General features: G+C 32.1%; 1 protein-coding gene across 1 annotated transcript in view; it reads left to right on the forward strand.

Annotated features, from left to right (window-relative positions):
• Window positions 1-1,968: 1,968 nt before the first annotated feature.
• LOC139502367 (polycystin family receptor for egg jelly-like) overlaps window positions 1,969-17,652 on the forward strand; it is a 98,088-nt gene continuing 82,404 nt past the window's right edge. The window contains exons 1-2 of the mRNA XM_071291828.1: window positions 1,969-5,178; window positions 15,691-15,717. Of these exons, the coding sequence (XP_071147929.1) occupies window positions 5,109-5,178; window positions 15,691-15,717 (97 nt within the window). The 5' untranslated portion in view covers window positions 1,969-5,108. The remainder of the gene's footprint in view (window positions 5,179-15,690; window positions 15,718-17,652) is intronic.

Raw genomic sequence — 17,652 nt, forward strand, 5'->3', positions numbered from 1 at the left:
TGCAAAGAAGACAAACAAGATGGTGTAGAAAGCAATGGGCGTCGAGAAATCTAAGTGAGGCAGTGGCTGACACAACGACCGCTGTATGAGCAGTATAAGAGACTTCTTGCACTAACTCAACAAAGAGGAACCCAATGCTTATAACAACTTCCTCATAGTGGACACTGATATGTGATCGTAGTTTTATTGCTCTTTTTTGAAAATGACACCACAAAATGAGATTTGTCACTGGATTAGAACTTATGTTATATAGCAATATAAATAAACTTTACCTTCCCCATTTCCTTGCTTTCTTACAAATAAAGCGTACTGTCAAATATATGTGCATAAGTATATAATCAGTATTTTTCATAGATTTGATATCCAGTAGTTAAAAGGTTAAAGATATTTATTTTCTCTTTGCTGTATGGCAACAACTTGTATGTATTTGCCAACAAATATTGCAAAAAGAGGGCAAAGATGTCACAAATTTCCACAAATTTGACCCAAAGTAGAATTTCCCTTGAGTGATACCTTTTCTGCAACAGTTTACAACTTTACATATATCTATCAAGAGATCCAGAGTGCATTTCTTTCTAACCAAAGTTTGGTAAACGTTGTGTGCTGTTTGTTATAGTTTGTTAAATGTTACAGAAGTAGAAACACATGCATTGTTTAGTTAGAGAGCATTGGAATTTTGAGTAATTTTAGACAATATATTGAATTATGACAAGCAAGAACACGTTTAGATAATTGATTTAATGTTAAAGTTAGAAAGAAATGCATCTTTTTGAACTTACAAATGACGAACGACAAAATGTAGATGCATTTGCAGCGAGTGTATAGTTTGAGGAAGTTTATGCCACCTTTTCAAAAGTATGTTAGACACAAATGATCAAAACATGTGCTCGCTGAAAAGTTTATATTGTTACTGTTGGAAAGAAAATTCGCACCAAATAAAAAACATTTGTCTTTTGTCTCATTTGTGTGTGAAATTACAACAATGAGTTCGAATGAAAAAAAAATGACTGTAAGGTGACCTATAGATGATAATTTCGGTGTCATTTGGTGTTCTGTGATCATGAAGCGCTGTCTCATTGGACAGTTTTACCACATCTTCTTTTTTATGCTACACACATTTCTGGACAAACTGAAAATACGGACAGACAAAACAGAAAATAGCCAATAAAACATGTTAAATATAATCTTGATGTTCTCATAAACCAACTTTGGAAGATAACTCATTCATCAGCAGTCTAACAATGAATGTTATTGCACAATTACTTTAATATTTGAAAAAATGCAGGATTTTTTTGCCTTCCGGAACATCTGAGATCATCCCAGGTTTTGTTGGGTTACGTGTTGCTAAGTTTTTAGTTTTTTGTTATGTGGACTGCTGTTTGTCTTCTCGTCGGTTACCGTTTTTCGCTATGGCTATGTCGGTTTGTTTTTAACCTTTGAATTTGATCGGTAATTTTTTGTGATCCGACCAAACTCGATCTCTACACGATCCTTTTCCGATCAATTCGATCGCTACTCGACGAATTCTCGATCTCCTCTCGAGTGACTTGCTTCTTGATCCTTACTCGAATGAATTTGACGTGTCAAAAACTCGGATAGAAAGTCAGATCGATGACGAGTAAGGTAGACTATCCCGAACATTCTTGTCCATTGAGTCAGACCAGACCAGTCTCCCGATCACGTAATTTGGATTGATCGGACTTGATCGAGTTGATCTGATCGGCAGAGAGAACCTAGCTTAACATTGATAGAAATATTAAATTATGTTTTGAAAAATATCCGTCGTTCATGCATTATCAACGGTGAAAAAATAGATCCTTTAGAGTATATTCAATAAAGGATGTACTTAGGTGAGGTTAAGTGAAAATTAATAAATTAAGAAGTTAAAATTGATTCTATAAGCTGGTAGATCATCAATTAAGGATAAAAATAAGCTAAAAATATTGATAGGTCATGGAGTTCCTTTGCGAGATATTTGAGATTTAAAATAGGGCGGGAAAAGGCTGACTCGGACTTTTACCTTATATTTGTATTGATATTATTAGGTCTCAAAACAAAAGAAAGAAAATCAAGAATCTTCTAAAATTTTGGCAAATGACCTTTCATGAGCTATTAAGTCTTATATGAAAAAAATAAATGGGTGTTATGGGGCAAAATATTTTACATTGTATTGTATGAATAAACTCCAATGGATTTAGTGTAAAGACGTCATAAACAGCCAGAGAAAAACATGACCTTGTGCAATGCCAAGTTACAGGTATTGACAGATTGCAGATCCATGAATATGTATATGTATATAACATACTAGTAATATTTAGTTAGCTTTTAATTTACTGATAACAGAATCAATATTTATACCAATAAAAACAATATTCAATGATCTTATTACAGTGTTGAATAGGTAACCTTTTAGAATAAGTTTATTTAAAGGAGCAACACACATGGATCATTTCTAAATTTCCGGGCACGGTTAACAACATTTCTGTAAAAATGAGGATGTGCTATCCCGTTTGAAATAAGTTTTCTACAGGTACAACCAAACTTCAAAACCAAATCTTTATATCTATGGACAAATTGAGTAAAGGTTTTAAGTATTTCATGGTAACGATATCCCTGGTTTTATAATTTTCCAGTAATACATAGATTGCTTTCGTTAAAATCAAAAACATCACAACAGACACGGGCATAGCGAACGAGCTGTGAAATATAAACACCATAAGATGGTGCCAAAGGAACATCACCATCTAAAAATGGAAAATTAACAATAGGGAACGAAAAATCGTCATGTTCATCATATGTTGTGGCGGGAGCGGTCTCTGGACTATCGAATGTCTCATTAAAAACATTATTTGTGACCTAGCTTTTAAAATGCTCGAAAATTTCTGAAAGTGACACAATCATGTATATTTGAACGTAAATATGTTAAATTAAAATTTGGTCGTAGAAAATTAAAATTTTACTCTACAAAATTCTTTTTTAATGTCACCACTATATTAACAATCAACTAAATCTAAGAAAAATTTCAAAAATTATGATTTGTATTGATACGCTTTCAAATAACCATACTTGTATATATTTGAAATGAAATGCGTTATGAGAATTGTTTAATCCACCATTTTCTACGTACAAAACTATATCAGGAATATGACAGTTGTTATCCATGCGTTTGATGTGTTTAAGCTTTTGATTTTTCCATTTGATTAGGGACTTTCCGTTCAGAATTTCCCTCATAGTTCGGTATTATTGTTATTTTACTTTTTTAGATATTTTTATCATTGATGCCTATTAATGATTGTGTATTCAAACTCCATATTATTTTTTTTATTCAGCCATGCAAGATCTATGTTACCAATCACGATTTTGAGATGGTGCAAAATTCTAAGTTGAAGACATGTCATAAAAATAAATCTATGTTTATATGACTTGCAGAAACTTTGTACACCATTTTAATCATCAATTTTTAATATCTTATTTGTCCTTAAATTAAGAAAAGGGTTGGCGAACAATTTCTTTATGTTAGATATACACTTGCATATAGTTCCTTTGTTAATCAACATTTATATCAAATTGTCAATTATTAATTAATGTGGAAAATGTGATTTATCAAATTTAAACAGTTGATAAGAATAATGAAAGTGTTTTATCATTATCTTATGTTCCTGTGAGCCATTGAATAAAATTTGGTTCAAGATGTGTATTGATATCAGAGTTGATTCCCATACTTTTTTGAAATGCTGTTATTCTTTTTCTTGTATAAGGAAAATGAGATTATTAATATAATACCAGTATAATGGACAGCTGCCAAGATTTTAAACAATTACACTCAAAGGTGTTTGTATTAATTGGATTAAACTTCACTCAAATGCAGTCTTTATTGACCACAGTTATATAAATATATATGATGACAGTTTTTGATCATCATACTAGTATTGAGGTCAATAATTTGTAACCTTAATAGTTGTAAAATCAGTGGCATAAGTTAATAAGTAAGTATAAATAAGAAGATGTGGTATGAGTGCCAATGGGACAACTCTCCATTCAAGTCACAATGTGTAAAAAGAAAACAATTATAGGTCAGAGTACGGCCTTCAACACGGAGCCTTGGCTCACACCAAACAGCAAGCTATAAAGGGCACCAAAATGACTAGTGTAACACTATTCAAACAGGAAAACCAACGGTATAATCTATATAAAAAACACGAGAAACGAGAACAATACATAAAAACGACAACCACTGAACAACAGGCAAACAGTCTATTTAAGTTAGAATTATCAGTAGTTTGGTTGAAGCAATAAACACAATTGCCTACTCTTATCGGAGCTTTTTTTGCATTAAATATTTGTATTTTTCTTATTATATTACTATTTAACAGTAATTGAAATGATCTCATTATGTTTTTTTCCTTAATCGTTGTTAATGAAGAATGAACACCAATTTAGATAAAAGTTAGTTATTTATTTTTGTTGTTGTTGAGAAAGTGCATTTTCAATGTCTCTTTCTGGATATTATTAAGCCAATTATTATAAATGGCATATAAAAAAATATGCTACACATTTGAAATTTCCCAGAACATTCTTTCTAAAATCATTGAATTTCAAATGTTTCTAAAAATAATGAAAGAAAATTTTACAGTGTCTTCAATGAAAATACCAAAATAATTTGTATCAATATTGCGAAATTCCCCATGTTTTTACAATAGAAAAGAAATTTTACAGTGAGATTATGGAAATGAAGATAACAAAATATGGTCAGAAAAAATGGCTTAATTACAAAATGTTATCCATTGTATCCTCTATAATGTTTATATATCCAATCTCTCTGGTAAGTAACTTAAATCTAAAAAAAATCCAATTTTCAATTTCCAATGAAAGCATGTTTTGAGGGTTTTGATATACTCCCAACTCAGTTTTTTGTTCATTGTGTTATCGTATTATGTTTCATTGATGATAAATAATAAATTATTATTGAATTTTCAGAGGACAACAAATACCCTTAGGTAATTAGTCTTGCACAGGTGATGATTAAAAGATAATAATGTTTCTATATCATTTAGTTATATATGCAGATCACAACCAACATGTTCTCACTCAAACATTAAGAGCATATCATGGACAAGAAAACTTTCCTCTACGTGCTTTTAGTATCTTTATGTATTGGATTACTACCTGTTTCTGCTGGTGAGTTATTCTATATTCTTGTATTTGATTGTTTATTTTAATATGTTTGTGTACGATTTAATTTGTGTTCCTCACGTTTGTCCTACTAAGTTGTGAAAAGGGCGAAAGATACAGAGGGACATTCAAACTCGAAAATAAATTAACAACGCCATGACTAAATATGAAAAAGACCAACAGACAAACAATAGTACACAAAACACAACACAGAAAACTAAAGACTGAGCAACAGGAACCCCATCAAAAACTGGGGGTGATCTCGGGTGCTCCGGAAGGGTGAGCATATCCTGCTCCATATGTGACATCCGTCGTGTTGCTTATGTTAGTACGAACCCGGTAATAAGTCTTAATAGGTCACCGTCGGGAAAAGGGTACGGGATTGTAGTTATGAAATATTTGCAATTTAACTTTACAGTATAGTGAAGTACTTACTACAAATGAAATTGTAGTATTACGATTTTTTTAATTATGAAGTATCAATGTAAAACAATTTCTAAGTCTATTGTTTGCTAACAGTTTTGGTTATTTGTTTAAGTCTCTTTTGCTAATAAATATATACATCCCTACCTTTGGAATAGTTGGAGCCTTCATGATGAAGGAAAATACAGAAAAGTGATTCGTACCCAGGAAATTTATTAGGTGTTGCTCTTATTTACTAGCACTGGGTCGATACTACTGTTCGCGGGCTGTTAGTCCTCGAGGGTATTATCAACTATGTAGTAAGTACTGAAATGATTATAAGATATATTTTTTTAATTAATCATTGATCAATTTAGAAATTGATTTCGAAAATAAGGTTCCAACTCCGTCAGACAAAGTTGAGCTGAATTCATTTTAGGACCTTTTTTTTTTTTTTTTATCTAACTCATAATGTTTGGACATATTTATACATGGCTTTCATATATTTGGCATTGCGAGTACCTGATGAAAAAAAATGCAGACAAACCGCATGAATTACTTTGATACTGTCCACTCACTGACTCAGATAAACTTTTTAACTCACGTGTATTTGTGAAGATACCTCTTGTCAATGTCAATTAAGGAAAATCAAAACAATACAAACAGGTGTATTACCTGAGGGAGCATCTCAAAGTTGTACCACAACTTAGTTAATTTTCACACCTTATGCACGAAGGACAAACAAATGCTCATCAAAATCAAAAGAGAGTTTATCTTTCTGAATCACAAAATGCATTTAACTATAATATATCTAGTGGATGCCAGACCTAAAAACTTTTCAAACTTCACAGGTAAGTCTGTAGTCAGAGTAGTTTTTGGCATGTAAATACAGCCATATTTGTTCGTTTGTTATGATGAACCTTAAGACAACGAATTTCTTTTTATTATATAAGGCTTTTATGAAAGACATCTACTATTTTTACAGGATATCTGATTCCAATGTTGATAAACAAACATTATTAAAATGACGTTGAAGTATAAAATACCTATAAAAATATAAACATTAAACGTTATAGTGAGTGAACTAGTACATACACTGTATGCTTATGAGCTTTCCTAAACTTCAAATTCTGGATCCCCCTGTTGGCATACCATTTTAAATATTTCTAGTACAACAAAGTTGAAAATAAAACATTTTTTTTAATCTATAAAAGCCAAAATATTTTCTTTTATCTTTATTTAGATTTCAGTTATAGTTTTCTCTCACACAAGACAGTTGTATTTAAAGTTGAATTAGACACTGGATGTGGAATTGAAATAATTGAATTGTTTTACTATTTCAGAGGCAATACAATTGCTCAACATTATTATGATAAACACATCTCCTTCTTTGGTTTTTGTTTTGTATGAAATATATATTTCTTTTTCGGTTACAAATAATCTCATTTACCAAACTTGAGCTATTTGGTCAAAAATACAAAAATAGTTCAGTACATGTAAAATGGTTTACTTTTTCAAGAGTTAATTTAATGACTGACATAGGCCGGTTGATAGCTAGAGATTAGAAAAATACTATTATGGTTAGTGAATCATGAAAATTAAGACATGATGATATTCTGCCAATTTTATAGTTTCACAATGATTCTCGAATTGATGAATAATTGTTTGTTGAAACAGGTTCATTGGTTGTTGTTTATTGGTGTGATCCATAGGTGTATCTTGTTTCTAGTTTTTTTTATATAGATTAGACGGTTGGTTTTCCCTGTTTGAATTGTTTTTCACTAGTCATTTTTTAGCCCTTTATAGCTTGCTGTTCGGTGTGAGCCAAGGTTCCGTGTTGAAGGCCGTACTTTGACCTATAATTGTTAACTTTTTATACATTGTGACCTTGATGGAGAGTTGTCTCATCGGTACTCGTACCACATCTTCTTATTTATATTGATTGTCATAAAGATAGACATTCAATAAACTTGATTAATCTTCAGCATTGTTATGTACTTGTACTATTCAAGTTTAGCATATCGTAATTGTTTGTTTTATCTTCATGCTTTTTCTAAATTAGGAATTTCATGTTGGTTTAGATTTGTAACGTATTATTGTCAATACACATACCGATTGATGGATTGATGTTTGCTTGATTCATGTCAAATATGAAACAAACAAAAAAACTTTGATCAATTGCCATTACTTATGTGCATTTGAATATGCAAAGAGTTTCGTTTCTTGATTTATATACAAGCAATAATGTTATATTGTAAAATAACGTTTTGTTCTTCTAAAAAAATGCAAAACTACCTACAAAAATGAAAACAAACGTGTACCCGTAGTCTCGTTGGATAGTAGGAGAACACGTTTGTTTAGGAATGCAAGTTGAAGATAACGACATGTAAATAAATCTAAGATAACAATCAAGTACTAGTTGTGATATTCTGGTAGTTTATAGGTTTAGGCGTTCAGACAAAGACAATGGATTTGCACATGGATTTAATAGGGAAGTAGCATAATCATAGTATTATACAAAACAGATACGGAACAGATATGTAGTACAACTACATAGGTCTGTGTCCCAAGAAAGATAACTCAATTCTTACAATGATAAAGTAGGATATTACATTCCTCCCTTTGTTGAATTTATGAATCTATAATAAGATAAATTTCAAAAGAGAATTATAAAATTTAAAAATAAAGACTAGATTCTAAAATGACTAGAAAATCTTTTCTATGACTAGATTATCATTTAACAAAATAAAAATAGAAAAATGATTGACATATATACCTTTTTCACAAAAAGAATGATTAAATAAATGTATGGATGAGAACTTCTATATTATGCAAATGAAACAATGAGTATTATGATCATATAAACAAATATAAATATCGGACGGATTTATATTATTGATTGTCTATTAATGTTGTATTTGTAATTACTGAAATAATTAAATGTCAATATAAAAGTTAAGCAATCAAATGTTCAAGTTTGTATTGTTTATCTGAAAGTTTTTCTGTAGATCTCATCTGAAATGTTCATCAGGTTTTGGTCATCACACATTGCAAATCTATTTCTGAATAACTAATACTAAATTTCTATAATGAACAATAACTATTATGCACTTTTAAAAAGGGGATTATTATGCCCCATCACAATATCCTGTTTGAATGCATATTTAGGGGATTATTATGCCCCTCACTTTACATAATCTTCAAGATATGATGGTGGTTTTCGGATACGTGTTGGACGACTTTGAATTGGAGATTTTATTTTGTTTTCCTCCTTCGGATGAATTTCAATATCGAGTTCTTCTTCTTCATCCAATTGATCGGAGAATTTGGCACTGTGTTTTGTACTTTTGAAGAATGAAGCATTGCGTGTTGTTTGCTTTTCGCTGTCCGAAACAGTTATCATGGTTCCTTTCTTCTTGATGACGGTTTGAGGTTTTGGATCAAATATCGGTGTTAATTTGTTCTTCTTAACTTCATTTCTAATTAACACAGTGTCTCCTTCTTCAATGTCATTTGACGTAGCTTTATTTTTCAGATCAGCTAACTGTTTCATTCGTGTCTTTGCGTTTTCATCGTTTTGGCGTGCATATTCATCTAGTTTTGGTCGTTTTTCTTTTGGTATGCTCGGTAATTTTGTGTTTGTTTCCCTTCCGAACAGCAATTTGAAAGGATTTACTCCTGTTGAACTATGTGGAGTATTGCGGTATTGCCGTAAAAATCTATACAATGATTGTTTCCAACTTTTCCTCTCTACCTCTGCTGCTTTTATGTTTTTCATCATGGGTTTGTTAAACGATTCTGCTTGAGCATTAGCCCGTGGCCATCTTGGCGTGATTCTCCTGTGTGAAAATCCTATGCTGGCAGCATATTCTCTAAATTCATATGAATTAAACGGACTTCCATTGTCGGTCTTTAGTATTTTTGGAATCCCATATGCCGCCAGCACTTTGTCCAACACTGGTATGACAGTGTGACCTGATGTGGATCTTATTATCTCAACTACAGGATATCTAGAATATTCGTCTATTATCACAAATAGGTAGTCTCCAGACGGTAGTGGACCACAGAAATCTGCGCTTAGTGCAGTCCATGGTTCTCCTGGCATTTCTGACATTCTGAGTGGTTCCATTAGCTTAGAACGTGTTAGAGCTTGACATGCTATGCAATCTTTGATGAGTGAATCTACTCTGTCGTTGATGCCGGGAAACCAAACTTTTGATCTGATGAACGCTTTTGTCTTTGTTAATCCTTGATGGCCTTCGTGTGCAAGACTAACTGCACGGTCACGAAGTGACATTGGCATAACAATTCTATTGTCTCTAAGTAAAATGTTTTCATCATGAACAACAAGTTCATCTTGAATGCTGCGATATACTTGAAGTTCTTGAATATCTAAATTTGGATCATCTAATTTCTTTAACTCGTACCACTTTCCATTTCTTGTTAATTCAATAGCTTTTTGAAGTGTTCTATCGGTCAAACTTGCGCCTTTGACTTCGCTTAGCGACATTGCTTTTGGAATTGCCTGATTTGCAATAAAGTTCACATATTGTTCAGCAACCTTCTCCTCGTGTGATCGCGTCTTGCTACACATAGCAATAGGATGTCGGGACATGTAATCTGCAGGATTATCACGCCCTGGCTGATACTTGATTGTAAGCTTATAGGGTTGCAGACGTAAACCCCATCGTTCTATTCTCAGTGGTATTTTGGCCTTTTGCCATATCCTCTCTAGCGGCTTATGATCAGTTATGATATTTACATTTTTAGCTCCACGGATAAAAATGTCAAAATGTTCACAGGCCCATACTATGGCCAGTGCCTCTCTTTCTGTTTGACTGTACCTGGACTCTACATCTGTTAATGCTCTGCTTGCATATGCTATTGTCTTTTGATTTTGAGAGATAATTGCTCCAAGTCCAACTGGACTAGCGTCAACATATATGTCTGTTTGTAGAGAAGGATTGAAATAAGTTATTACTGTCTCACTAGATAGCTCAGTTTTAAGATTGTCAAATGCGTTTTGTTGCTCAGGAGTCCATTCCCAGTCCATGTTGTGTCGTGTTAACCTTCTTAATGGTTCACAAATAGAAGCATAGTTTCTTATAAATCTAGATGAATAATTTGTCATTCCAAGGAAGCTACGAAGTTCTGGAACTGTCGTTGGCGGTGTGGCATCTTTGACTGCCTTGACTTTACTCGGGTCTGGTGAAATACCCTCTTTTGAAAATACGACTCCAAAAAATGTAACTTTACTCTTGTTAAACTCGCATTTGGCTTTGTTAACTGTTAACCCGTTTCTTTGTAGAGCTTGTAGTGTATCGTTAAGAGCTTCGTCGTGCTCTTCTTGAGATTTTCCATATATAATGATATCGTCTGAAATGTTCTTTGCATTTTGTACGTTTTGTATTACGCACCTAATTGTCTCTTGAAAAATTTCTGATGCTGAAGAGATGCCAAAATTAAGTCTCTTATATCTAAATAATCCCATGTGTGTACTGAATGTTGTGATATATCTAGAGGGCTCTTGTAGTTCTAGTTGGTGATATCCTGCTCTCAAATCTAGTTTACTAAAGACTGAAGCGTGATTTAAATCATGAATGAGCTCCTCAACTGTCGGTAATAAATGTCTTTCTCTTATAATGGCCTTGTTGGCCTCACGCATATCTACACACAGACGTATCTCTTCAGGGTTTTTCTTTGGTGGTGTTACAATCGGTGACACCCAGGGTGTTGGGGTATTCCCTATTTTCTCTATAATGTCTTGATCTAGTAATTTTTGTATTTCCTTCTCTACCTTTGGTCTAATGTGAAATGCTGTTTTTCTGTTTCTTTGCGCAACCGGTCTGATGTCAGTGTCAATATGTAGTTTTACTGAACCACCTGTGTATTTACCAATTTCATCCCTGAACACATCAGGATACCTCTTCTCGGGAGCTTGTATACTTATCGGTTGAATTATTTTAACAAGTCCTAGTTGTGATGCAGTAGGATAGCCAATCAATGCGGAAATTATCAAAGTTTATTGACCAGTTAAATGTCGATGATGAGATATTTTATAATGAAGATATAATAGAGGGCTGGAGTACACATTTCCATCAACTGGCAAAGAAAATACCAAATCCAAATTACGACAATGAATATCTTGAGTTGATTGAAAATGAAGCTAAAATTATAATAGACATTTGCAAACAGCGTTTCAAACATTGCCCAATAACAAACAAAGAAATGGAAAAAGCAATATCTGATTTAAATAGAAATAAAGCAGTTGACTACTTTGGCATTAATGCAGAAAACATCATACATGGTGGAAAACAACTTCAACAATATTTACAATTACTTTTTGATAAATCATTTGAATTTGGCTGCATATCTGACATTCTCAAAATTGGAATATTGTTCCCAGTATATAAGAATAAGGGTGATATTAAAAGTGCTAAAAACTACCGTGGTATTACCGTAACTCCAACATACTCCAAGCTTATAGAGAAAATAATCAAGATAAGGGAAAATCCAGTTATCCTGAAAAATCAGAATCCACTCCAAAGAGGATTTACAGAAAACACCACCCCTCTATTATGTGAACTTATGATCGAAGAGTTTGAACGTGAGAGCAAAGATTTAAAACTTCCAACATATATAGCTCTTTTAGATGGTAAATCTGCATTTGATGTAGTTGTTCATTCAAATTTAATACGGAGATTATATCAAGCCGGTATTTCAGACCAATCTATAATATTAATAGATAGCTTATATAAAAATGCAACTTCATGCGTAAAATGGAGAAACAACACTTCACAGATCTTTGAGATAGAACAGGGTGTACGACAGGGTGGAGCCATTAGCGCTGATTTATATAAATTGTATGTTAATCCGCTATTGAATATTCTAAGTGGAACAGGACTGGGTGGACATATAGGTGACATTGGATGCTGTGCCCCAACTTGTGCTGATGATGTAGCCATAATTTCAAACAACCCTATGGAACTTCAAATGTTGATAGACATTGCTGCCAACTTCAGTAAGAGAGAGGGCTACACGTTGCAACCAACAAAAAGTGTAGTCATACCAATTAGTACCTCTACTAAATCTATTGAAATCGATGAAAACTATTGGAACATCAATAAAAATCCGATGCCTGTTGTAGAACATTCCACACACATTGGAATACAAAAATGTCAAAAAAATTCTGCAAAACTTACTGCTGAGGAGAACATGAAAAAAGCAAGACGATCACTCTATAGTCTTATGGGTACAGGTCTACATGGAAAGAATGGTTTGGATCCTGGAACAGCTATAACGATCCTATATACTTATGTCATGCCTATTTTAACCTATGGCCTTGAAATCTTACTTCCATCTGGCCGTATTTTGGATACTATACATCAATTCCATAAGAAAATGATAAAACAAATACTGTCATTAGCCAAAAATACAGCTGATCCTGCGGTATACATTTTAAGTGGATCTCTACCTATGGAGGCTGAACTACATCTCAAAGCATTATCTCTATACGGAAATATTACAAGAGCAGATAGATCTACCATTGAATGGAGACTAGCAGAAAGACAACTACATTTAAAGACAAACCAAAGTAATAGCTGGTTCATCCAAATCAAGAAAATATGTTTGAAATATGACATTTTGGACTGTCAGGATTTTTTAAATAACCCTTTAGGAAAATTACAATGGAAAAGTTTAATCACCAAAAAAATACATACCTATTGGAATGACAAAATTAATAAAGAATCAGAGAAATACTCCAGCTTAAAATACATATCTGGTGAATATATGGCAAAAAGAATACATCCAATTCTTACAACAAATACATCAAATTGTAGAGACATAATCAAATTACCCATTAGGACCAGATTTGCAACTGGCAATTACATCTTACAGACAAATAGAGCAAAATTTAATCAAAATGATGTATCTGCCGTCTGCAGAGTTTGCGGTAAAGAGGATGAAACTATTTCACATTTTCTGATTTCATGTACACCTTTAGAAGCTGAAAGAATGTCTCTTTTGAAATCTCTCCGAGAACAATATATCAAAGTGCTAGAACTACTAAACATTAATATGCATGATATAGATGTAGACTTCATCCATGTTATTATCAATCCATATCATCTAGTAAATTATTGTGGTACCTCTCTAACCAGTGAACTTTGTGCTTTTATTAACATCCATATAGAGCCTGCTTGTAGAACATTAATATATAAGCTTCATTTACACAGATACAAACTTTTAAATTTAGATCAGAAAAGATCTAGAAAAAATAATTTAAGATCATAGCCCTATTTAATGGAAAAAAAAGTTGTGTGTGGACTGCAAATCCCATATTTTCTATTAAGGACTCATTTTTAGATTTTATAGATGAGAACGTGTGTGATTTGTGTGTAAAGATATACCGACATTTGTAAATAGTGTACATCGTTATATATATTCTATTGGTGATTGGATATTGTAATTCACTACTGTATGACATTCTATTGGTGAAGGGATATATTGACTTCATACTGAAGGTGTGCCTATATTGGCAGAAAATATACAGATACAGATACATAGGTCTGTGTCCCAAGAAAGATAACTCAATTCTTACAATGATAAAGTAGGATATTACACTAGTAATTTCTTATAACATTTTGGAAGTATCCTGCAATCTAGTATGCAAGATTTCACCGAATCGTTTAAACAGTACGCATATAGGAAGATTATCGCCCCTATAATGGATGCGCCCATGATATTTTTATAAGAGTTAGTTTTTGAGGCATTTATACTGTTGAGAGGGGCAGAGACACATATGTATGTGTTAGATATGTTTATGTGCAGTTAATGCAGTGCGTGTAAAAACAATACAGTACAAAAAACGATATAATTTACGATTTTCAATGATATTCCCAATCGCTAGGATGCCAATGTTACATGTACACTATCGTGACTATTGAAAGTGTTTTGTAATTTACGCTTGACTTTTTTGACTACTTGATATGAATTATAGAATTCACATAACTTTGAGAAACGAACCATATATATCTAGACTAAACTCCGGTGTCGTACATAGATGAACAATACTGTATACATGTAGTAGCAACTGTTTACATGTAGTTTCAAGTGTGTGAAAATATTTGAAAGTAAGCAACCTAATATAGCATCTTTTCATACAATTTAAAGAATATCCAAATTACATATTAATATTAATATGGCATCAGCTGACTTTAAAGAGCTCAAAAGCCTCATAATGGGAGTTGATAAAAAAGTAAGTGACTTTTCACAGCAACTTAAAAAAGTTGAACATAATTTAACAGGCATGATCAATGAAGTGAAAACTGACGTTAATGTATTGAAAACAAAATACGATGAATCTCAGGTAGAAATAACAACTTTGAGACGAGACTTCACAGAGTTGGAACAGGGTGTTGCAGGTATGGATCTGCAAATACAAGCAATTGAAGGTGAAAAATTACAAAAACAAAAATATGAGCTTCAAACCCAGATGAATGAGTTAAAGGATCAGGTTACATTGCTTGAAAAGCACGAAAGAAAATATAATGTTATGATTTATGGTATTGATGACAGTAATGCAGACGAGAATATCTATTCTGTTACTCGTCAGTTGTTTAGCGAAAATTTAAAAATTGAACAGAGAAAAGCAAATGCCATTCCAATTGCTAATGCTCACCGCGTACCAACAAGGGGTAGTGGACCCAAACCAATTATTGTTCGATTAATCCACTATGGAGATAAACAACTCATTATGTCCAGTGCCCACAATTTAAAAGGTAGTCAAATTCGTATTCTAGATGATCTACCCGTATCCATGAAAGAGGAAAGATTCCTTCTGTCTCACGTAGCCTACAAAATACGCAAAAAAGAAAAATTGCAAACACGTATTCGAGATGTCGGGGCACATATGACACTTGAAACCCGTAAAAATAGAGGGGAACCATGGAGCACAAGAGAATGATCAGCGATACAAAACAATATACCTTTTTCTAATAATTTACATGTCTTTATACAAAATTTTACCTGTAAAACAATAAGCCATTGCCATAGTTATTTGTTTAAATACATACATGTACATGTATAACCTTTTTCTTCATCATATTTTCACAGATACCATTAATAAATTGATACCAAATTGTAAGTATAGAACAGGGAATTTCATTCCAGCTTTATAATCTATTTATGCAAATACTTAATTTTTGGTTTGTGTTTTTTTTATTTTTATTTTTTTTATTTTGTTATTTGCTTTTTATTACTTTAGTTTTGCTTGTTCTCTATGCTTTCTTGCATGATTATCTGCAATATATTGGCAGACACATATCAATGTAAATGCTAATTCTGATTTATATATACATATACTCATTTTCCAATTTGCTGAGTTAAAATTTTTGCCTTTATTATTTATTTATATGTTTATTCTCTGCTGCTTATACATGCATAGTTATTTATAATTTTGCTATTGCTAGTTACTTACTTTTATTCTGAACTGCTATAATGTGCTTAATGCTGTGGTTGCTATATGCTTTACTTTATTTTATCAAATACAGACTGACACAAATGAGTTGAAGTTAGAATATGTAAAGTACAGACCACTTTTAAAGTGATGTTTATTTCAAATTTAAGAATGAGACACTTGTTTAAAATTATCTTTCCTTGGTTGTGTTTATGGTACATGTACATTATAATGAAATGACTTTACTGTAGTAAGTTTTACACAATCTTTGCTGAAACTTACTCATTAATAAGATATGCATACACACACTCAGAATGTGCAGTCTGTGTTTGACTGTTAGATAGTTTTGTTAGTTTTCAAGATATATTGATCATGCGTTAATTTGATTTACACTGTGATACAAAAGTTTTGCTACATATATAGTGACACTACATTTGAAGTCAGTCAGAGTTTTTAATTTTTTGAAATCATCTCTCAACTACGCACTGTTCTTTTAAGCAAGAAATATTAATATTTAGATAAATCTTATATATTTACAACTGCACCTCATAATATCATAAAGAATATTGATCTTTAATGGTACAAATGTATCAGAGATATATTGAGTATAAAACATCTCTGCCTTCTTAAATAGACATAGGATTATATAAATCTGAGTATTTGACTTGGGAGTTTTAATACATAAATACAAAGGACAAACATAGAAATTCCAATATCTACATGTAGTCAATTGAACAACTCTGACAGTCTTGAAATATTGTACATAATAGGCTTATTTAGAATGCATCTAATAGTTCATTTAACTAAAACTGTTTTTCAAAATGAATGAACGCGTTATAAAGACAACCTCTTATGATAAAAATATTGACAAATCTGACTGGATCAGATTTGAAGGCAGAACAATGGACATTTGTATACTTGTGCTTCTTGTGTGATCTTTTCTTTTTTGCCATAACCACATATAATGGAAAAGTATCTGTGTGTGTTCGAAAGAATGACAGTAAGAAAATTAAATGTAATATGAAATTATAGGAATGAAATAATCTTTCAAAATATGTACATAACATGAACTATACAGATATTCACTGTTGGGTGCTCAAATTAAATTTCCATCTGAATCCAATGTATTTATTGAAATTTCTTCTGAGTTATCTCCCATAGACCATTTAGAGTGACTATCCTATACAACAACAGTGAATGTCTCAGAGTGCAAATTTAGTATTTGATTTTAATGTTGGACTTAGTCTTGCTATTGTATTTTATGTTTTCGTATATATGTATTTATTGTAATTTACAAATATGTCTTAAGGTTTCACAGATCTGGAAAAACTATACAGTTTTAAAGGAAAAGAACTTTAAAAGTCCCTTGATTTCACAAATTTCATGGTATATTTATGTATACTCACTAATCATTAGAGTTATAAATATTGATAAAGCTAAACGCATGCATGAAGGGTGATATTCTTAAAATAATTTCTTATAATTGTCAAGGTCTGTATACAAAGGAGAAACGGAGAGATGTTTTGAACTATTTAAAGTCGAAGAATTTTAATGTATATTGTCTTCAGGACACACATTTTAAAGAACAAGATGAATTAAATATTAAAAATCAGTGGAAG

This window comes from Mytilus edulis, chromosome 13 (genome assembly GCF_963676685.1).
Source record: "Mytilus edulis chromosome 13, xbMytEdul2.2, whole genome shotgun sequence".
Taxonomy (NCBI): domain Eukaryota; kingdom Metazoa; phylum Mollusca; class Bivalvia; order Mytilida; family Mytilidae; genus Mytilus; species Mytilus edulis.